Here is a 24,109-nt window from a genome sequence, read left to right as displayed (position 1 = left end):
GACAAGCTGTTTTAGCCGAAAGGATTAAAGGGGAGTTGCTATTTTGACCAATGCACTGTTAAATCACAGATGAACATGTACAGTACTAACAAGACATCATTGCAATTATCTCCTGAGACTGCACAGCACTTGTGGATGCAGATTCCTTTTGTTGGAGACCTATGAGGATGGATAGGAGGTTTAGCTTAAAGCAATTCATTCATTCATTCTTAACAGTGCATTGTGACATTCCAGAAAAACACAACGGTTTTGGTTGAGGGGAAATATAGAGAGGGATGTGTTGATACTGTTGGCCACTACTAAGGGAGGTTGACTATGTACTGTAACAGATATGCAACATTCTTACTGGATGCTGCAGGTGGTGCTACTTGTTTTGGCTGGTAGGCCTGTAGGAAGTTGTAGAAGATTAGATAAAACTCAGGTATGTGAATTCAATATGCTATTACAGTCAACACCAAAGATACATGGACAGTGACACACATTTTAGATATGTACTTCTCCACCTCAGATTTGAAATGCATGTGTCAGCTTAATTTGAAGATATTCTATATACACTATATGGCCAAAAGTATGTGGACACCTGACCACCACACCTATATAAGCTTGTTGGACATCCCATTCCAAAACCATGGGCATTAATATGGAGTTGGTCCCCCTTTGCGGCTATAACAGCCGCCACTCTTCTGGGAAGGCTATCCACACGATTTTGGAGTGTGTCTATGGGGCACAGTCATGCTGGAACAGGAAAGGGCCTTCCCCAAACTTTTTCCACAAAATTGGAAGCACCCACTTGTCTAAAATGTCTTTGTATTCTGTAGCATTAAGGTGACCTTCACTGGAACTAAAAGGCTTAGCTGGATTTTATGCGCCTGTTAGCAATGGGTGTGGCTGAAATACCTGAAATCAATAATTAGTAGGGGTGTCCACATACTTTTGGCCATATAGTGTATGTCACTGTCCAAAATGTTGGTTCCTCTCAATACTCACTGCATGACACACTTTGTGGTGCACTGGACACTTTGGAGGCCTTTCCTTTTTGCGGGATATCTTTGGGTAATTACAAATCATAAGAAGCATGATTTATTTGGCATTGCATTGGGCCAAAATTCTGTTAGTTGTGAAATCATAAATAATTCTTCCATATAAGACGCCTTCATTTGTGGCCTGATATCTGGGCGGTAGAGGTAAACGTAAAGTTTTCTTTGGAAAGCAGGGTTCCATAAAGAACTCATCTATATCAGTTGCTAGATACAAAAACAAAACAGAAACATGTCATAAGCATCGGATCTACAGATGTTAATATACTCAGTGTATAATCAACTTACTGCTGCTGTCATCAGAACAACTAGTCTGGTAACGAGCTGGGATGGTGTGTGGTCGTGCCTCCATTTCGCTAGTGCTTTCCATATTGGAGGTTTGTTCTGCTTTTTTTGCAAAGCGGTGTGCTTTGGAGTAGTCATCTGAGAAAGTTGGCCAAATAGGATTACATTTGGGAGAACAGAAACGTAACAGTGACTTTTGGTTGATTATGGACAAACTATATTGGTTGTACACTTTTAGCAGTTGTTGTGTGAGGGATGACACGGACGCTATATTTAGGCCACCTCTCCTTGTCAGGAGCGTCTCTTCAGCTTCTTGCTGTAGCCTGTTGACGGCCAGTAGCACAGGAATCCCTGAAAGGTAAAAGTACTTGATTGTCATCCACGGGCATTAACAGCACAGTACAGGCCAAGTATGAATGAGTTTAATATTATGGTTCTATTTCACAGCTTCTAAAGAAGTTAGCACCTTCTTAGTGGTCACAATCCATGACTTTACCACTGCTGCCACCGTGACTGGAGTTTCATTGTGGAACACCACCACCGCATACACTGGCATCTGCAAAATGAAACAAGCCTTTATTAATTGAGCGGTTGAGTGACACATCAGATAATTTTGTTGATTAGGCTACTCTGAAGACATCATTATATTGTTATTCAGTATTACACTTACAACTTGTTACATCTTGTGAAGAATTCTCAGAAATATAGCAGAGTCCTCACTCTCCTTGACCATTACAACTGGTTTGTTTAGGCTTGCCAGTGGAAGGACTCTTATTGAGGTATTTCCTGTCCTACCATGGTACACTCCAATCAATCTTGAGTCACAGAGCTCAGAAAAGAATGACTCAAGGTCATGGTACACCCTGCAGAGGAACCCACCGCCCTGTGACACTTCCTCGCACACCTCTCAGAACTTGTTCCCTGTCTGGAACACATTGTCAGGCCTCCTGCATTTCACACTTTGTTCCTTGGCAAACACAGGTCTTTTAACCACAGTGACAGTCTCAGAGGGACGTTTGACAATCTGGGCCAAGGGAAGGTGTCCAGAGTGGACCATCTTCTTCAATTTCTGATTGTAGTTTTCAAACGGAAAGCCAGAACAGTTGTCCAGTCCACGAAATTGCTTTGCATCATCTGCAATGTGGAGCATGCTATGCACATTGTAAACAACAAACTCTGGGCCGTACAGCTCCCTGGCCTTCTTGACAAAATAGGCTAGAAGTTATTTTGCATAGTCATAGTGCTGCTCAATGAGGTCTGGACAGACAAGTATACACATAGCCACTGAGAAGGTTAAAAAAATGTTTATATAGGTCTGGTGTTAGGATGCCCTTAAGTACAAGTTTGCCCGTGTACAGCATGAATTGGGGGAATTCAGTGGCTTTCCATTTCATCTAGACTCCTAGACTTACGAGCAAAAATGTTGGGCACTGCCGGTTTCAGCTCCAACATGCGGGCACTGATATTTGCAATATGACCCCTAGACATTCTTGTTTCCCTCTTTCCATGCATCCAAGTCAGAATCAACTTATTTGTGACACCCAGACAAGCCTGATACATATAGTCTACTGGGAAGGCCTTCACCATGTCGATGTCCAACTCTATGAATGGAGACACCCCTTGGTGTTCTTGTTGAGTGTGCTCTCTAAATGACTTGTCAGTGCGTGCCTCTAGGTCTTCTACAGCCTGATATGTAACTCACCCAAGCAAAACTCCCTTCTGGGTGCATTTCTCACACAGTAGTATCCTGAGAATTGTTTGATCCCTTTTACCATGGCTCTGGCTGGTGCGTCACACACTACACATGTCAGAAGGATTTTTACTTGCCTGCCCCTATACACCATTCCATCATCTTTAAGCTTCTTCATCTCTTGTATGGTATCATTAAGAAAGTCGAGGTCATTCGGTTTAGAATTTCCACATGACAGTGCAACTGGGAAAACTATCAGTGGGGTGTTGACACCACACAACACAGACCAGGTTACGGTTTTTGTGCTCTTGAATAGGGGTAGTCCATCAACATTCAGAGACACATTCAAATACTCAGTCTCATCTGTGAAGCAACTGGGACACTTGTCTAAGTTCTTATTCAGCATGTTCTCTACTCCCAAAAACACATAGTCAATGCCAGACTTCAATTCGACCGCACATGTTTATCCGTTTTTAACAGTGTATGTGCACTACATGGCAGATCATCAACACCCTGTTTTTTCAGTATCTTCAGAAAACCATCTGCTGCGGTGTGCTTTATATTATTCACAACAAGCCAAGAGGCTAAGTCTTCTCTTAGAGTGGATTCCATAACTGTGTCAGTCTGAGTCCCCATAAATATCCCTTTGACTGATTTCCCCATCATCATCATCATCATTGGCACCATGAATGTCCCCTTCACTGATTTCCCCATCATCATCATCATTGTTGGCTCCATGATTGTCACTTTCTCTGATTTTGTTTGATGTGTCTAAGTCATAAGGACTTGGTGTGCATTTCATAGCAATCTCTGACTCCGCAGGATCAATATGCCTTTCTTGGCCTGGCCTATTTAAACTACAGTCCTTTAGTAGCTTTCTCCTTGAGGCAATCCATTTCCTGATGTAGCAGCGTTTTCTCACTATCCATTATCTCCTGAAATAAATGTATTGGTCGTGTCATTGAGCTATATACACAGTGGCTATGGGTGCTTAGTTGAGTAATTGGGTGGGTTAATTCATTTAAATAATTCAGATAATCGCCTTACGTTAGCTAGCTGGAGGAGGAGGAAGACTCTTACGAAGAGTAAGTTACCAAGGGCTACAGCTGGTTCGTTGACTGGCTGGTTGGCAGACTGTAGACAGAAAACAGAGATTGCCATGTTTCAATGCAAGGTGACTTGATCTAAATTACATTGGAACATCTGTGTCAGTGTCAGCGAACACACCCCGGGCTTGGCTTGAGAAACCGGAAGCAGCAGTAACTTACTTGGCTAAAGGAGAATGATGATCCGAAGAACACAAGGCAAGGGGGTAACGTAACGTTACGGCTGGTCAGCTGGCTGGTTAACTAGCAGAACGGTAAAGTTAGTGTTAATAAGCCTAGTTTACTCTAACGTTAGTCAACTTAGCTAACATTACGTTAAGTGAGTCAACTGAGTTAGGTAAGCTAACGTTATCTTGTACTAAAACGTTATCTCCAGGCATTCAGTTGTTTAATAATCTAACATCAACACTGATTACATAATTCAAAGCCAATGTTACATGTTATTACATATACAAATTACAAAGTGACCCGACGACGTTACTGCAGTGAATTCACTTAAGTGAAAGTTAGAAAAGCGCATGTTATCTGCACGTGGACGCGCGTGTCGGCATTCCGCAAACAAGTTAAGTTGATGGAACTGTGCGTTTCTATGGCAATGGGAGTGAAAGCAAAAGTTCATTTTGAAACCAAGTGACAACGTTTATAAACGTTGGCCAAGAGTTCCCTTTCGTACTTGTCAAACAGTACCAAAACCCTACCTATTGGCTACGTTGGAATACGTTTCAAATACATTTATTTTAAAACATTTTAGTCATTTAGCAGACGCTCTTATCCAGAGCGATTTACAGTTAGTGCATACATTTTTTCATACTGGCCCCCCGTGGGAAACGAACCCACAATCCTGGCGTTGCAAGAGCCATGCTCTACAGGGGACGTTTAGAAACGTTGACCAAGAGTTCCTTTTCATACGTGTCAAATAGTACAAAATCTCAACCTATTGGCAAAGTTGGAATATGTTTCAAATACATGTATTTTAAAACGTTTATTTAGGAATGTTGAGAGAACGTTGTTACAACACCAATATATAACATTTCCCAACCTAAGTCCAACGTTGGTTTAGGTTCCAGGAACGTTTTGTGCTACGTGGGATCCCTTTGGAACACCTGTGTGGGATCAACACTCAGTTTTCTATAGAAACATTCATTACTGAGTTGTCTCAGAATCTCTTCTTTGTATTTTTCATAGTCTAAAACGACCACAGGCACCCCCCTTGTCTACAGGTTTGATAACCAAAGAAGAATCTTGCATTAGTTCATTAAATGCCTGTTCTTAAGTGCCTAAATTACACAAACCAAAACACAAGGCAATTATCCAGGCAGACCAGTGGTTGCATAAATAGGCTCAATGCTAGAGCCACTGTCGAACTTTATAGACTATTTTATTAAATCTCATGTGCAAGCATTGCCACCATATGTGAAAGACTCTATAGACTTCATAAATAAGATCTCACCAATAACGATTAATAGAAGACTGTTTTTTGGTCACATTAGATGTTGAGAGTCTATATATACAGTGGGGAAAAAAAGTATTTAGTCAGCCACCAATTGTGCAAGTTCTCCCACTTAAAAAGATGAGAGAGGCCTGTAATTTTCATCATAGGTACACGTCAACTATGATAGACAAAATGAGGAAAAAAAATCCAGAAAATCACATTGTAGGATTTTGAATGAATTTATTTGCAAATTATGGTGGAAAATAAGTATTTGGTCAATAACAAAAGTTTCTCAATACTTTGTTATATACCCTTTGTTGGCAATGACACAGGTCAAACGTTTTCTGTAAGTCTTCACAAGATTTTCACACACTGTTGCTGGTATTTTGGCCCATTCCTCCATGCAGATCTCCTCTAGAGCAGTGATGTTTTGGGGCTGTCGCTGGGTAACACAGACTTTCAACTCCCTCCAAAGATTTTCTATGGGGTTGAGATCTGGAGACTGGCTAGGCCACTCCAGGACATTGAAATGCTTCTTACGAAGCCACTCCTTCGTTGCCCGGGCGGTGTGTTTGGGATCATTGTCATGCTGAAAGACCCAGCCACGTTTCATCTTCAATGCCCTTGCTGATGGAAGGAGGTTTTCACTCAAAATCTCACGATACATGGCCCCATTCATTCTTTCCTTTACACAGATCAGTCGTCCTGGTCCCTTTGCAGAAAAACAGCCCCAAAGCATGATGTTTCCACCCCCATGCTTCACAGTAGGTATGGTGTTCTTTGGATGCAACTCAGCATTCTTTGTCCACCAAACACGACGAGTTGAGTTTTTACCAAAAAGTTATATTTTGGTTTCATCTGACCATATGACATTCTCCCAATCCTCTTCTGGATCATCCAAATGCACACTAGCAAACTTCAGACGGGCCTGGACATGTACTGGCTTAAGCAGGGGGACACGTCTAGCACTGCAGGATTTGAGTCCCTGGCGGCGTAGTGTGTTACTGATGGTAGGCTTTGTTACTTTGGTCCCAGCTCTCTGCAGGTCATTCACTAGGTCCCCCCGTGTGGTTCTGGGATTTTTGCTCACCGTTCTTGTGATCTTTTTGACCCCACAGGGTGAGATCTTGCGTGGAGCCCCAGATCGAGGGAGATTATCAGTGGTCTTGTATGTCTTCCATTTCCTAATAATTGCTCCCACAGTTGATTTCTTCAAACCAAGCTGCTTACCTATTGCAGATTCAGTCTTCCCAGCCTGGTGCAGGTCTACAATTTTGTTTCTGGTGTCCTTTGACAGCTCTTTGGTCTTGGCCATAGTGGAGTTTGGAGTGTGACTGTTTGAGGTTGTGGACAGGTGTCTTTTATACTGATAACAAGTTCAAACAGGTGCCATTAATACAGGTAACGAGTGGAGGACAGAGGAGCCTCTTAAATAAGAAGTTACAGGTCTGTGAGAGCCAGAAATCTTGCTTGTTTGTAGATGACCAAATACTTATTTTCCACCATAATTTGCAAATAAATTCATTAAAAATCCTACAATGTGATTTTCTGGATTTTTTTGTCTCAATTTGTCTGTCATAGTTGACGTGTACCTATGATGAAAATTACAGGCCTCTCTCATCTTTTTAAGTGGGAGAACATGCACAATTGGTGGCTGACTAAATACTTTTTTTCCCCACTGTATATATATATATATATATATGTGACGTTTGATTGATAACTACCTATATATTTAGGCTGCTTTTGTAAATTCACTCTGGCTATCTAACATTACTCCGATTTCAGAGCTCTTGTCTGAGTGTTTCAGAGCGCAGAATAATTGACTAATTTATGAACGTGCAACACCCATTCAATATGACCGGTGTCAGTAAATGTAGGCAAAAAAACGTTATTAAATTGTTGCCAGCAGCACAGTTTCAGTCATCAACGCTCTAGATAAAAATGAAAACAGCCTAACCAGCTCTGCTAAGGCGAGTAAAATGATCAGTGAGGTGTTCTCTCATTTGTGTCTGGAAGTAGCTTGCTTGCAAGCTAGCCAACATTAGCCAGTTTGCTTGACTGCCCTTGTGAGGTCAGAACGCTCCGCTCAACCCTACAACCCTACTCCTCCGCCAGAGCGTCCAATGGGCGCTCTGAATTTACGAACGGACATCTGAAAACGCTGTGAATTTACGAACGCCCAGAGCGCACTCTGGCACTCCAGATTGAATTTACAAACACACCCTTAGAGAGTTAGGCCAACTTTTGGAATGTATAATATTCTTCTAATTCTAGACATTCAGTTACATAGCATTGTTTAAATATTCCCCATGTAATGTCAATGGAATGTCTGCCATAGAATGTTGAAGTGTCATGTAAATGCAACAAAATGCAGAAACCTCATTGGCCCAACTCTGTAAATACATGGCTCTGGGTAGGCCTATTTGAGATGCTTACAGAGAGTTCGCGTGGAGCTGTGGGTGAAGTAAGTGGGAGCTGTGGGTTGGGAAGTTGTTTTTACTTCCACCCCTGTTCAGTCATAAAGATTCTACCCTATGAAACCCTTGTGTCATCATAGGTTGTGTAATGCATTGTTCATACTGTATATTGGAAAAGATTAATAAAACCTCTTCTAAAAAGATTTGCCACTGTATTACAGACACACTTTACGGTAGGCCATGGGATGCATAATTAACAAACTACACTATATATACAAAAGTATGTGGACATCCCTTCAGATTAGTGGCTTCTGCTAATTCTATTTTTAAAAAAATCTATAAAATCAAACACACAGCAATGCAATCTCCATATACAAACACTGGCAGTAGAATGGCCTTACTGAAGAGCTCAGTGACTTTCAACATGGCACTGTCATAAGATGCCACCTTTCCAACAAGTCAGTTCATCAAATTTATGCCCTGCTAGAGCTGCCCCGGTCAACTGTAAGTGCTGTTATTGTGAAGTGGAAATGTCTAGGAGCAACAACGGCTCAGCCCCAAAGTGATAGGCCACACAAGCTCACAGAACGGGACCGCCGAGTGCTGAAATGCGTAGTGTGTAAAAATAGTCTGTCCTCGGTTGCAACACTCACTACCGATTTCCAAACTGCCTCTGGAAGCAACATCAGCACAATAACTGTTCGTTGGGAGCTTCATGAAATGGGTTTCCATGGCCGAGTAGCCGCACACAAGCCTAAGATCACCTTGCGCAATGCCAAGCGTCGGCTGGAGTGGTGTAAAGCTCGCCGCCATTGGACTATGAAGCAGTGGAAACGTGTCCTCTGGAGTGATGAATCACGCTTCACCATCTGGCAGTCTGATGGACGAATTTGGGTTTGGCGGATGCCAGAAGAACGCTACCTGCCCCAATGCATAGTGCCAACTGTAAAGTTTGGTGGAGGAGGAATAATGGTCTTGGGCTTTTTTTCATGCTTCGGGCTAGGTCCATTAGTTCCAATGAAGGGAATTCTTAACGCTACAGCATACAATGACATTCTAGACGATTCTGTGCTTTCAACTTTGTGGCAACAGTTTGGGGAAGGCTCTTTCCTGTTTCTGCATGACAATGCCCCCGTGCACAACGCGAGGTCCATACAGAAATGGTTTGTCGAGATCGGTGTGGAAGAACTTGACGTGCCTGCACAGAGCCCTGACCTCAAACCCATCGAACACTTTTGGGATGAATTGGAACACCGACTGTGAGCCAGGCCTAATCGCCTAACATCAGTGCCCGACCTCACTAATGCTCTTGTGGCTTCATGGAAGCACGTCCCCGCAGCAATGTTCCCACATACTTTTGGTCATCTGGTGTATGACATATTTGAAAATCAGTGCCACCTGTTTGTCACCCAAGACAGATTTATATCATTCTGGGGTGAGAATTAGTACATCACTATCACATAAACTAAACCTTAAAGTGATAATGCGAGATTTTGGCAATTTACCCCTTTTTCTACCTACCCAGAGTCAGATGAACTCATGGATACCAGCCTCTGCATACAGTTTATGGAATTTCAAAGTAGTTTTACTAGCCATTGCTAACTATGACCGTTTTTATACTATGATAGATTCTCAAGAGGTATCAAAAAATGACCTACAGCTAGACAATTTACTGTAGTGTAAAGATGCAAAATTCCCAAGTCTCGCCCGCCACCTCCGGAGGTCGCGGGCGAGACTCGCGCAAGAGTCACCCCTCTCCGAGCAGTCGGATGTAAACAGAATTGTCTCTTCAAGTGAAATGCTCCTACATTAAAAACGTTAATAGCAGAGCAATGATTTTGAAACAGCTGAAATGTATTAGCATATTTTGAGGCATGGATTGCTGTCATACCTTATATATCCATAGACTGCTTACAGGGTAAGGAAACCAATATGTAATTTAGTAGTTTGTGTGAACTATCCCTTTAAGTTTTATAATGTTACTAGTTTGTGCTTAGTAGCCTAGGCTATATGCTGCCGTGAGTGCTTAGGTGTGGAACACGTGTAATTGCGGTTATTCTACAAAAAAATGATATTTTGAAATAGAGCCCATCCACTCAATTTTGAGAGTTGTTTGGCAAATCTAGGTGTTTTAGAAATCTCAGAATCTGTCTGAACTGCATGAACCTGTAGGAAAAAGTTGATTTTTGGTAAACCCTGTTCCCTTCTTTGTCAATTACACACGCTGCGCTGTTCATCAGTCTCTTCATTCACAAGACATTTGATAATATCGTCACCCTACAGACTATTGTCGATTTAATCTTGTCTTTTGGCTACATCTATTCTACAGCTGCACCATCGAGAGCATCCTGACTGGTTGCATCACCGCCTGGTATGGCAACTGCTTGGCCTCCGACCGCAAGGCACTACAGAGGGTAGTGCGTACGGCCCAGTACATCAGTGGGGCAAAGCTTCCTGCCATCCAGGACCTCTATACCAGGCGGTGTCAGAGGAAGGCCCTCAAAATTGTCAAAGACTCCAGCCACCCTAGTCATAGACTGTTCTCTCTGCTACCGCACGGCAAGCGGTACCGGAGTGCCAAGTCTAGGTCCAAAAGACTTCTCAACAGCTTCTACCCCCAAGCCATAAGACTCCTGAACAGCTAATCATGGCTACCCGGACTATTTGCACTGCCCCCCCACCCCATCCTTTTTACGCTGCTGCTACTCTGTTAAGTATTTATGCATAGTCACTTTAACTCTACCCACATGTACATATTACCTCAACTACCTCAACTAGCCGGTGCCCCCGCACATTGACTCTGCAACGGTACCCCCCTGTATATATAGCCTCCCTACTGTCACTTTATTTTACTTCTGCTCTTTTTTTCTCAACACTTTTTTTGTTGTTGTTTTATTTTTACTTTTTTTGTTTAAAATAAATGCACTGTTGGTTAAGGGCTGTAAGTAAGCATTTCACTGTAATGTCTGCACCTGTTGTATTCGGCGCATGTGACCAATAAAATTTGATTTGATTTGATTATATATACAGTCCACAGGAGGTTGGTGGCACCTTAATTGGGGAGGACGGGCTCGTGGTAATGGCTGGAGCGGAATAAGTGAAATGGTATCAAATACATCAAACACATGGTTCGCTCCGTGTCAGCCCTTATTATGAGCCGTCCTCCCCTCAGCAGCCTCCACTGATACAGTCAGGTCTATCATTTTTGGCACCCTTGATAAAGATGAGCAAAAAAGACTGTATAAAATATATAATTCAAATACTGAGCTATATTGCATGGTATTTTTTTGGTGAAAATTATATTATTTTATACTAACACAATTGCTCAGAGAAAGAGATTTTGTGTAACGAGTAATAAAAAAAACTCAAAAAGACAGGGGTCACAATTATTGGCACCTCTGTTTCAGTACTCCAGCACAGCCCTTGCGAGGATAACAACACTGAGCCTTTTTCAAAAATGTTTTATGAGATCTTAGACCATTCCTCCATAAAAGATCTTTCCAGATCCTTGATATCCTTTGTTTATGGACTGCCCTCTTCAATTCAAACCACAGGTTTTCAATGGGGTTCAAGTCCGGAGACTGAGATGGCCATTGCAAAATGTAGATTTTGTGGTCTATTAACCATTTATTTGTGGATTTTGATGTTTGCTTGGGGTCATTGTCTTGCTGGAATATCCACTTGCGGCCAAGTGTCAGCCTCCTGGCAGAGTCAACCAGGTTTTTGGCTAAAATGTCCTGGTACTTGGTAACGTTCATGATGCCGTTGACCTTAACAAGGGCCACAGGACCAGTGGAAGCAAAATAGCCCCATAACGTCAAAGATGCACCACCATATTTTAACATAGGTATGAGGTACTTTTCTGCATATGCTTCTGTTTTTCAATGCCAAACCCAACGCTGGTGTGCGTGGCCAAAGAGCTCTATTTTCATGTCATCTGACTATTGCACCGCCTGGAGTTTGGATTGGAACCGGTGCTATGGTCAGATGACATGAAAATAGAGCTCTTTGGCCAAATAAACATGACATTTTGGTATCTGTGATGTACAATGTGTTCTCCATCACTTCAGACTTCCAGGTGGCTATTCTTAAAAAAGGGTATTATTACACCTTATTATACAAATGACTAGGCAGTGGCGGAAAAAGTACCCAATTGTCATACTTGAGTAAAAGTATAGATACCTTAATAGAAAGTTACTCAAGTAAACGTGAAAGTCACCCAATACTACTTGAGTAAAAGTCTAAAAGTATTTGGTTCTAAACATACTTAAGTATAAAAAGTAAATGTAATTGCTAAAATATACTTAAGTATCAAAAGTAAAAGTATAAATAATTTCAAATTCCTTATATTAAGCAAAGCAGACAGCACAATTTTCTTGTTTCTAACATTTACGAATAGCCAGGGGTACACTCCAACACTCAAGACATCATTTACAAATGATGCATTTGTATTTAGTGATTCTGCCAGATCAGAGGCAATAGGGATGACCACGTGTTCTCTTGATAAGTGCGTGAATTGGACCATTTTCCTGTCCTGCTAATAAGCATTCACCATGTAATGAGTACTTTTTGGTGTCAGGGAAAATGTATGGAGTAAAAAGTACATTATTTTATTTAGGAATGTAGTAAAGTTGTCAAAAATATAAATAGTAAAGTACATACAGTGGGGAAAAAAAGTATTTAGTCAGCCACCAATTGTGCAAGTTCTCCCACTTAAAAAGATGAGAGAGGCCTGTAATTTTCATCATAGGTACACGTCAACTATGACAGACAAAATGAGGAAAAAAAATCCAGAAAATCACATTGTAGGATTTTTAATGAATTTATTTGCAAATTATGGTGGAAAATAAGTATTTGGTCAATAACAAAAGTTTCTCAATACATTGTTATATACCCTTTGTTGGCAATGACACAGGTCAAATGTTTTCTGTAAGTCTTCACAAGGTTTTCACACACTGTTGCTGATATTTTGGCCCATTCCTCCATGCAGATCTCGTCTAGAGCAATGATGTTTTGGGGCTGTCGCTGGGCAACACGGACTTTCAACTCCCTCCAAATATTTTCTATGGGGTTGAGATCTGGAGACTGGCTAGGCCACTCCAGGACCTTGAAATGCTTCTTACGAAGCCACTCCTTCGTTGCCCGGGCGGTGTGTTTGGGATCATTGTCATGCTGAAAGACCCAGCCACGTTTCATCTTCAATGCCCTTGCTGATGGAAGGAGGTTTTCACTCAAAATCTCACGATACATGGCCCCATTCATTCTTTCCTTTACATAGATCAGTCGTCCTGGTCCCTTTGCAGAAAAACAGCCCCAAAGCATGATGTTTCCACCCCCATGCTTCACAGTAGGTATGGTGTTCTTTGGATTCAACTCAGCATTCTTTGTCCTCCAAAAACGACGAGTTGAGTTTTTACCTAAAAGTTATATTTTGGTTTCATCTGACCATATGACATTCTCCCAATCCTCTTCTGGATCATCCAAATGCACTCTAGCAAACTTCAGACGGGCCTGGACATGTACTGGCTTAAGCAGGGGGACACGTCTGGCACTGCAGGATTTGAGTCCCTGGCGGCGTAGTGTGTTACTGATGGTAGGCTTTGTTACTTTGGTACCAGCTCTCTGCTGGTCATTCACTAGGTCCCCCCGTGTGGTTCTGGGATTTTTGCTCACCGTTCTTGTGATCATTTTGACCCCACGGGGTGAGATCTTGCGTGGAGCCCCAGATCGAGGGAGATTATCAGTGGTCTTGTATGTCTTCCATTTCCTAATAATTGCTCCCACAGTTGATTTCTTCAAACCAAGCTGCTTACCTATTGCAGATTCAGTCTTCCCAGCCTGGTGCAGGTCTACAATTTTGTTTCTGGTGTCCTTTGACAGCTCTTTGGTCTTGGCCATAGTGGAGTTTGGAGTGTGACTGTTTGAGGTTGTGGACAGGTGTCTTTTATACTGATAACAAGTTCAAACAGGTGCCATTAATACAGGTAACGAGTGGAGGACAGAGGAGCCTCTTAAAGAAGAAGTTACAGGTCTGTGAGAGCCAGAAATCTTGCTTATTTGCAGGTGACCAAATACTTATTTTCCACCATAATTTGCAAATAAATTCATAAAAAATCCTACAATGTGATTTTCTGGAAAAAAAATTCTCAATTTGTCTGTCATAGTTGATGTGTACCTATAATGAAAATTACAGGCCTCTCTCATCTTTTTAAGTGGGAGAACTTGCACAATTGGTGGCTGACTAAATACTTTTTTTCCCCACTGTATACCCCAAAAAACTACTTAAGTAGTACTTTACACCACTGTGACTAGGCCACTTGGTCAGACAGTTAAACACTCAACTCCACTAAATTCACGATTACATAACAAAACTCAGTAACATAACTCTTACTGACACCCAGAAAGCCCATAATACACTCCTGCTTTGTAATAATGGAGGGAATTCAACAGAGAACGTTGAATGTCACCACCCACTTTATATGTATACAGTATATTATTTATATTCCAGACTCTGGTCCGGAAGCTAATTTCCTGCAATTCCATCCATTTTGTTATGTGTATTTACAGTACATACAGTATTCTCGACATAGCACCCCCCAGAACAGCCCCAATTCATCGGGCATGGGCTCTACAAGGTGTCTAAAGTGTTCCACAGGGATGCTGGCCCATGTTGACACCAATGCTTCCCACAGTTGTTTGACACAACTGTGGGAATGGTGGACCATTCGTTGATACACACAGGAAACTGTTGAGCGTGAAAAACCCAGCAGCGTTGCAGTTCTTGACACACTCAAACCAGTGCCCCTGACACCTATTACCATGCCCCGTTCAAAGGTACTTAAATCTTTTGTCTTGCCCATTTATCCTCTAAATGACACACACAATCCCTGTCTCAAGGCTTTAAAATCCTTCTTTAACCCGTCTCCTCCCATTCATCTACACTGATTGAAGTGGATTTACAGGTGACATCAATAAGGGATCATAGCTTTCACCTTTATCCACCTGGTCAGTATGTCATGAAAGAGCATGTTTTGTACAATCTGTGTATGTGCAACTACAGGCCATAAAGGTGAGCTGTTAGAGCAGAAATGTATGCAATACAACAGTGACCTATTGTGGTGCATCTCAGAACACCCCAAAAATGTTTGCATGCAAAGAGCAAACGTTCTAATGTGTCAGACCTCAAATTGTTTTAAAAAAATGCACATACCACACCAAATATACAGTAAGCACTGCCTAATGTCAATGATGCCCAGCATTTCCCATTGATTTGCAATGGAGAAATAGTTGGCGCTTCTCTCTCCAGTTGCTTTTGATGTCAACATGAGACCACCTTTGAGGTCTGTAGACAGACCGTTTCCTATTTTAGAATGAACTATTACTTAAAATGAAATATCTGTGAACTGCCACAAAATAAATGGTAAGAAGACTTTTTACAACCAGTTTTTAATTCCGAGAACATAAAATAGTACAAATATCAAGGAAAAGAAAAACAGTCAGCTATTGTAGTCAAAATAAGGGTGCCATTATTCGCAAAGCCAAAACTTTACCAACAGGAACTGGAAGAATAGTGGAAGTTCTAGAGATCAATTAGAAAACATGTCGGTATATTAACCGACAGAATAGGATAGGATAGGTGACCATAGCCTTCCACCACATCCAGACACACAAATCTTGCTGACATGGGAACATGACTTGAGCACTAGACTATTTAGAACAGTGTGTTTCCATGATCTGGTACTTTCATAGACAAATACAGAGAACACTTATAATGATTGATGAAATGGAATGGTGCTTGGGGACAACTACTGTATGTCTTGGCATTAACAGGACTAACAGCCATTTTAGTCATGCATTACACCTGCATACCCACTTATTTACAAAATACAGAGGAATTGGATACCTTACATGTCACAGAGAAGCAAAAACAAAACCGCTAAAATATTTTGATTGTTAAAAACAAAGTTGACCAGGGGGTGTTTTGAAGTCCATCACATGAAACGACTCGCCAAAGGGGCGACCGTTCGTTCATTCATCTTCTTCGCCTTCAAACTCGACTGCCATGCATTTCCTTACTTTCTCTCCGTAGACCTGGAGCGGCTGTGAGAAGGGGAAAAACAGTTAAGCCAGAATGTTAATACAAACTTTCTCTGGAGCATTCATGCACGCTCTCAGAAAGATGTTACACCGTTGGTCTGTTACCGTTACATACAAGCCACAAGTAAAGTGGTTTCATTGTTGACAAGATATAAGAAATCCTTGCCATTTGTTATAACCCCTCCTGCTTACCTCCTTGATCGAGAGAATGATCTTGAGGGTTTGTGGTTCCTGTCCCGGGACAGAGATCTCTCCCTCTTCCTGTCTCTGGAGAGAGACCTGCATACAGAAGGAACAACAGAATTAACCAAAGCAACCTGAATCTTACCGAGGCCCCTGTTGACAAGAGGATCTAATCATTGACAAGTTTGGAAAGCTGTGTTGAGGGTGTGGTGTGTTAAGAGATCAAATACTTGTCAGAACCATATACATAAAGTTCAAAATTGGGTCCTTTAGTTCACGCTTCCATTAAAAATAATCTGTGTTGATCTTACTTGCCCATAGTACGGCTGTTAACTTTTACAATAACTCTTATGGTTGTCAACATACCTGCTTCGGCTGCGGCTGAAGCTCCTCCTACGTGGGGATCTGGGGAGGGGGGAGTGAGAGGGTGTCAAAAGCAGAGCATGATACATTGGTGGGCCATTGATTCCAAACCCATCCAACCCCCAAATTACCCTGAAGTAAACCATACAGTCCCCACCGAACACTAGGGAACCAAGTTACTGTCTATTACGCCCCCCAAGGGATGGGAATAGGTGACTGCAGATAAGACATTTGTAATATGAAATTCAGTCATCGCCTCCCATAAAAGGTAATGGTTAGTTAATACTGCCAGCTGAATGAATGGCAAAAAATGCTTAGGAAAGAGAAGTGCAATTATACCAAATGGGAAGGGGTAAGAAAATGGAGAGTTGTAACATAACTAATGGTCAAGAATCAAGGTTACATATTGAGCACAAGTGCAAAGCACACACAAGATGGGACCACTGCGACCTAAACCAGGGGAAGCACTGATCAGAATAGCTCCTTTGAACAATTAGAAAGACCTTCACAAATTAATAATGTATGTTTCTCAAAATGTCCATTCCCCTTTAAATCAACGGATTACAGTAATGTGGGAGAAATACCAATCCTGTTTGATTCAAATAAAAAAGAGAACCTTTTAAAAGCAGCTTTCTCTTCACTTTTAAATTTGTAATCAGCAGTGTACTGTATGAAGCAGGTAAAACTTACTAGTCATTTGGTTTTCAACAAGCTAGAAATGACGAAGGGGAGGCAGACTGTAGGCCGGGTAGGCAGATTTGGCTGAAAAGGACTGGCCAGATGCTGCGAGGTGATTAGTTGGCTGGCGGACGGGGGCTGGCTGTGGATTTTTCCTGCTTTTATTGGTTAGCCGAGGGCTGCTGCTGGTAGGTTGCAGTGTAGACATTTGGGGACGTAAAACGCTGATTGGTCGGGAATGTGAGGAGGGCCGCTGCCGATTGGGTTAAAGTTGGAGGAAGAGGCTGAGAACTGCATGCGCAGGAACCAATGGGCTGGTGCAACCTGACGACTGGCCATGCCTGGGTCATGTGACACAACACCAGCCAAGCTGATTGGGGCACGCTGGTCAACGGTCACATGATGCTGAAAGAGGACTAGTTGACTGACTCAGAGGGTGGTGAGAAGAGGCATGGTGATGACTCTGTAACGGGGTTCATTTTATTAATATTAAATGGTCAATAAAAAAAGCAACCTCAAATTGTAACAAAAACAACCAATCTAGCATCATTAAGCTTCCCTCCCACCCAGTTCATAGTGAGGTACTGCTTTGAAATATGAATCACCTACTTCAAAAAGCTAGCTGCGATTTTTACACTTTGCCAAAGCTTAAAATAATCTTGCAAACGGTATAGTACACTTCCAAAACACGTTCAGTGCTTCAGGTAACAGTGAAAAGCTTGCAAGCCAAAATTTCATTTCACACTGTACCCAACCCCTGAATCTAAAGTAACCTGGAAGTAATTAAATTGATCAACAATGATAATGAAGATGAAAACTGCATGCCTTCAGCACCACATTACACTAACCACTGTAGACTACCATGGAAACAAGGGTTATCAAACAGTCGGCGCTAAACTATCAATATGGAGCAGAGTAACAGGAGACGCAGTTTGGAGAGGACACAGGAACAAAACAGATTGTTTAACTAGTAAAAGGGACAGAAAAGGATTAGTAGTCTGTTGGGCATTGCTATCATAAAGCCCTGTATGGGAGAAGGGTTACCTGCGCCTGGCGGGCGGGCTACCACGACGCCCACGATGGTCATCTCGAGGACGTCTGCTCCATGAGGGAGGAGGACCCCGGTTGCGGGTGCGTTTCTCACCATTGGACAGCTCCACTCGCACACGGGAACCACTTAGTGTCCTGTAAAGATCAATAAGGTGTTACCGCAGGGCATACTGTTAAACAGTCACCAAAACATTATGGCATGCATGGCCTTGTTTCACCCCCTTTCAGGTCATTAAATGGAGGCAAGTGGCAACTAAAATTAATAGGTAGTCCTTCCAAATATCAGAGTGGAAACAATGATCTCCAAGCAAACTAGGCTCTGTCATTAAGTTATTTTATACCAAAGTATAAAGCACATGTGGATCATTTGCATTCATATGGACAAACCAGAAAAGCTACTTCAAACAGTTCCGGAACACAACTCTGAAATGATCTGCATTTCTTTTGTCAAACTGTCAAGTATATTGGCATGCAAATGATGCAAGGAACAAAATCCTGAGTAATGACCTCTCATTTCAACAGGCCTCAATTTCCTGATTCTATCATTGTTATTTTTCCACCAGAGGAACTTGTTCTTAGGTTTTACCTTCCATCAAGTTCTCTCACTGCGTCGGTTGCATCCCTTGGATCTTCAAATTCCACAAAAGCAAAGCCTGGGGGGTTCCTAGCTACCCAGACACTACGAAGTGGCCCATAATAGCCGAATGACCTCTCCAGCTCTGTCTTATTGCCATTACTCCCCAGGTTTCCCACGTAGACCTTGCAGTCGAGAGGGCAATCCCGGTGCATGGCTGGATCTGTAAAAATATTAAACAGCATGTATGTTTTGCTTTCTAGGAATCATTATCCAAAAGGCAGCCGATCAGCAAATTTACTTAACTTTTAAGACATGCACCTGTAAAAAGAACCTGGGGTTCAATTGCATTCAGATAGACGCGAACTAGAAAAGCTACTTCAAGCAGTTCTGGAACACACACCTCTAATTATGTGAATTTCTTGTGTCAAACAGTCAAGTGTATTGGCATGCAAGGAACAAAAATTTTAGTAATTACCTCCCATTTCAACAAGCCTCAATTTTCAAAACAAAAATTGATACTCCGCAAACGTGAATGAGAAACTGAAAGAAGATTTGTCCATTTAGATTTTCATGTAGTACACATTTTCCACACATCACACAACATGACAACAATGTATATTCAAGTAGGCCTATAGTCTGTTCATAACACACTTAGATAAAAATGGTCCTCCACATACAATTAAAGCCACATTCAAACAGCCAGGTGTGTTTATAACAGTCAAGCAGATTTGTATAATTATGGCTGAATTTGGGGTAGGCAACAATAGGCCATAAAGCAAGGGGTGTGGAAATGCATAGCACATGGAAATGCATTGCGGGATTTCTTCTTATTTCCATGAACTAATAGCTAATTGGTTCTGCTATACTGCAATAACAGAACGTAAGCTATAATAACAGGGTAAAACAACTAGCTAGTCTTCTGACCAAACGTTGGTTAACACCATTCTCACCTCCGGCCTTTGTTCACTAACTTTACAATGTAAAATGGAAGAATGGGCCTTGCTAAGATAACCCTCGACATTTGCTGGCTCCCTCCCCAGTCCCTGTACTGACTAGTTCACAATTTGCACATGCCATGGCTACGTGTGAGAGAGTATAATTGCGTAGAGTATAATTGCAAATTAACTGCAACATAATCAGTTACTTGCTGCGATACAGTTGGTCTAGCCATTTCAGCTACTCGTTAGCTAGCTACCAGAAGAAGAAAAAAAGGCTACTAGCTAGCGCTTCTGCTAGGGCAAGGTAGCTAATATGAATACAAGAGAAATATCAAAGAAACAACATGAATCGCTAAATAGAAATACGTGCCACACTTTGTATTATTTAGAGGTGTTATTTACCGTAATGTATTGTAAAACAAACACTGATACTCGATTCGTTTGCTGTCCTTCGTCGAAACGCCCGTCTGTATCTGCTAGCTACGATAAAATGGAGACCGGAAATCTTTATGGAGTGTGTGCACTGTCTGTCTGTCTTACGTAATTGACCGGATATGATGTCCTTCGTCTTCTTCTTCTTCTTCTTCTATGATATCATGGCGGTCCGCAAACAATCGTTTTAGTGCATGCCGCCACCTACTGTGCTGGAATGTACGATCAATCATTGATCTGCCCGATTCTGTACTACATGAAAATTAAAAACAAAATAAATCCCTAACTTCTACCACACCCTCCCCCCAAACCCCATTAAACTTGATCTATATCATGCTGAAACATTCCACCCTTAGGATTGTTCAGCATGTCAACAATCATTTCAACAGTATCTGTTACACCCAATATCGCTTTTGCCTTCGCCACAATAAACTTCAACCTGGCATTTCTGGTTTCCACAACCTGAGTCGTATTGATTACCTTACCAATAAACGCTATGAAGTCAACTTGATTCATTATCAAAGTGTCCTTTGACACCACACATTCATGAGCACAAGATTTCTGAACAGGCCTCGAAACAATGCCAGGACCATCAGAAGCACCAGCCCTGACAGTAGGTCCACTTACTACAGGGACATCCATGTAAGCTCCATCAGTCCGCACTGTAGTTCTACCAATCTGTTTTACGGCCTCTGCATACGATACATCATAACTAATACTATATCTCTGAGCCTCTCTAGGCTCTCTCTGTACCTGGCATCCACCAAATGCTGCACTGTGTTCTCCCCCACAATTACAGCACTTAACCTTTACATTGCTTCCACATTCACCATAATCACTTCTTTGACCCTCTTTCCTACTGATCAACCTTTTGGCCTCAATCACTCTGCCTCCCTTCACATTTTCTTTAATATAATCTGTGGACATGGATATTGGGATGACAGGATATGTTGGCTGACGGGATTGGTTCCACCCTGAGATGTATGGGGTTTCCACTAGGTACCACAGCCACAAAGTCAAAATTGGCTATATCGTAAAAATTCAATTTTCATTCAGAACCGAAAATGAACCTGATATCAATGTCTGGAAAATACATATTTTTACGTTTCATTCAGAACCTAAATTGAACCTAACTTCCATGTCTGTTCAACGTCATTTTGCTTACTGGGACTATTCTTGTAGGGGTGGCTTTTTTTGTTTGTTGCCTAGGGTGGCATAACGGCCAGGGCCTGCCCTTACGGGGACACCACCCCTCAACACACCTTGTAACTCTTCTGAAGTCAAATCTCGTATACCCAAATACTTCTCTGCAGCTGCCACCAGAACATCTATTTTCTGTGATTTAGGTTCCATCTCTGCAGTACAGTTGATAACCATTGCTATGAATGCTAAGAAGAAGCCTCAGCATTGTCTCAATGAAGAGTTCCGCATTCGACTGGCACGTGCAGTTACAAGTCTGCTAGAGTTAGCGGCAGGCGAACGAGCAATATCCACTGTGGTAGTACAGATGAAGACTGAGCTGGAATGTGAGGCTAACTGAAGCTGGTTAGCTTTAGAAAACCCAGAGTAGATCTATCTTGCTTCATTGGATACCCCTCAGGTCAAAGCTAGCTGAGTAAACTCAAATCCACATTGCAGGGGTGTCAAACTCATTCCATGGAGGGCCTAGTGTCTGCTGGTTTTTCCTTTCAGTTAAGACCCAGACAACCAGGTTAGATGCCAGCTGCCCAGCATAGGGCAACCTGTCATCAGCATCTGGCTCTCCGAGCCGACGAGGCCTACCCCAAACTATTCAATACAATTTCATATTGTATTCTGTCTCTGTTGTCATTCAGTTAAGCCTGTACTCGATTGAACTTGGTATTTTTTATTTTTTAGGGGGTAGATCAGCTTTAATATTGCAGATAGATTGTAGCTTCCATCAGTGTCATTGTCTGCATCACTTCCAATCACTACCAGTCAAAAGTTTGGACACACCTACTCATTCAAGGGTTTTTCTTTATTTTTACTATTTTTTACATTGTAAAATAATAGTGAAGACATCAAAACTATGAAATAACACATATGGAATCATGTAGTAAACAAAAAAGTGTTAAACAAATCAAAGTATATTTTATATTTGAGAATCTTAAAATAGCCACCCTTTGCCTTGATGACAGCTTTGCACACTCTTGGCATTCTCTCAACCAGCTTCACCTGGAATGCTTTTCCAACAGTCTTGAAGGAGTTCCCACATATGCTGAACACTTGTTGGCTGCTTTTCCTTCACTCTGCAGTCCAACTCATCCCAAACCATCTCAATTGGGTTGAGGTCGGGTGATTGTGGAGGCCAAGTCGTCTGATGCAACACTCCATCACTCTCCTTCTTGGTCAAATAGCCCTTACACAGCCTGGAGGTGTGTTTTGGGTCATTGTCCTGTTGAAAAACAAATGATAGTCCCACTAAGTGTGAACCAGATGGGATGGTGAATCACTGCAGAATGCTTTGGTAGCCATGCTGGTTAAGTGTGCCTTGAATTCTAAATAAATCACAGACAATGTCACCAGCAAAGCACCCCCACACCATAACACCTCCTCCTCCATGCTTCACGGTGGGAACCACACATGCGGAGATCATCCGTTCACCTACTCTGCGTCTCACAAAGACACGGCGGTTGGAACCAAAAATATCAAATTTGGACTCATCAGACCAAAGGACAGATTTCCACCGGTCTAATGTCCATTGCTCGTGTTTCTTTGCCCAAGCAAAGTCTCTTCTTCTTATTGGTGTCCTTTAGTAGTGGTTTCTTTGCAGCAATTCAACCATGAAGGCCTGATTCACGCAGTCTCCTCTGAACAGTTGATGTTGAGATGTGTCTGTTACTTGAACTCTGAAGTATTTATTTGGGCTGCCATCTGAGGTGCAGTTACTTGCCGATTTCTGAGGCTGGTTACTCTAATAAACGTATCCTCTGCAGCAGAGGTAACTCTGGGTCTTCCTTCCTGTGGCGGTCTTCATGAGAGCCAGTTTCATCATAGCGCTTGATTGTTTTTGCGACTGCACTTGAAGAAACTTTCAAAGTTCTTGAAACTTTCCGTATTGACTGACCTTCATATCTTAAAGTAATGATGGACTGTCGTTTCTCTTTGCTTATTTGAGCTGTTCTTGCCATAATATGGACTTGGTCTTTTACCAAATAGGGCTATCTTCTGTATACCACCCCTACCTTGTCACAACACAACTGATTGGCTCAAACGCATTTAGAAGGAAATATATTCCACAAATTAACTTTTTAACAAGGCACACCTGTTAATTGAAATGCATTCCAGGCAACTACCTCATGAAGCTGGTTGAGAGAATGCCAAGAGTGTGCAAAGCTGTCATCAAGGCAGGGTGGCTACTTTGAAGAATCTCAAATATAAAATATATTCTGATTTGTTTAACACTTTTTTGGTTACTACATGATTCCATATGTGTTACTTCATAGTTTTGATGTCTTCACTATTATTCTACAAATTAGAAAATAGTAAAAATAAAGAAAAACCCTGGAATAAGTAGGTGTGTCCAAACTTTTGACTTGTACTGTACGTGAGAATGTTAATTCCATGTGTTTGGGCTAGGTTGTAGTTTCACCCATTCCAATTAGTGGATTTGTTTATTTCAGCCACACCCGTTGCTGACAGGTGTATAAAATCGAGCACACAGCCATGCGATCTCCATAGACAAACACTGGCAGGAGAATGGCCTTATGAAGACCTCAGTGACTTTCAACGTGGCACCATCATAGGATGCCACCTTTCCAACAAGTCAGCTAGTCAAATTTCTGCCCTGCTAGAGCTGCACC

At 41.9% G+C, this 24,109-nt stretch overlaps 1 protein-coding gene across 2 annotated transcripts; it reads right to left on the bottom strand.

The window, feature by feature from the left end:
* Window positions 1-15,396: 15,396 nt before the first annotated feature.
* Window positions 15,397-20,382, bottom strand: LOC121575289 (serine/arginine-rich splicing factor 3). Of its 2 annotated transcripts, XM_041888276.1 has the most exons (7): window positions 20,256-20,347; window positions 19,391-19,455; window positions 18,925-19,135; window positions 18,333-18,473; window positions 16,614-16,652; window positions 16,257-16,343; window positions 15,397-16,067 (listed from the first exon to the last, which is right to left on the bottom strand). In XM_041888276.1, exons 2-7 carry the CDS (start codon window positions 19,395-19,397, stop codon window positions 16,040-16,042), a joined length of 513 nt encoding a protein of 170 aa, XP_041744210.1. In that variant the 5' UTR covers window positions 19,398-19,455; window positions 20,256-20,347; the 3' UTR covers window positions 15,397-16,039. The 2 variants fall into 2 exon arrangements, with proteins under 2 accessions (XP_041744210.1, XP_041744211.1); XM_041888277.2 differs by lacking the exon at window positions 19,391-19,455 and having other exon boundaries at window positions 20,256-20,382.
* Between the last annotated feature and the right edge of the window lie 3,727 nt (window positions 20,383-24,109).

Source organism: Coregonus clupeaformis, chromosome 10 (assembly GCF_020615455.1).
Source record: "Coregonus clupeaformis isolate EN_2021a chromosome 10, ASM2061545v1, whole genome shotgun sequence".
Classification (NCBI taxonomy): Eukaryota; Metazoa; Chordata; class Actinopteri; order Salmoniformes; family Salmonidae; genus Coregonus; species Coregonus clupeaformis.
This window is presented reverse-complemented; position numbering and strand designations above follow the sequence as displayed.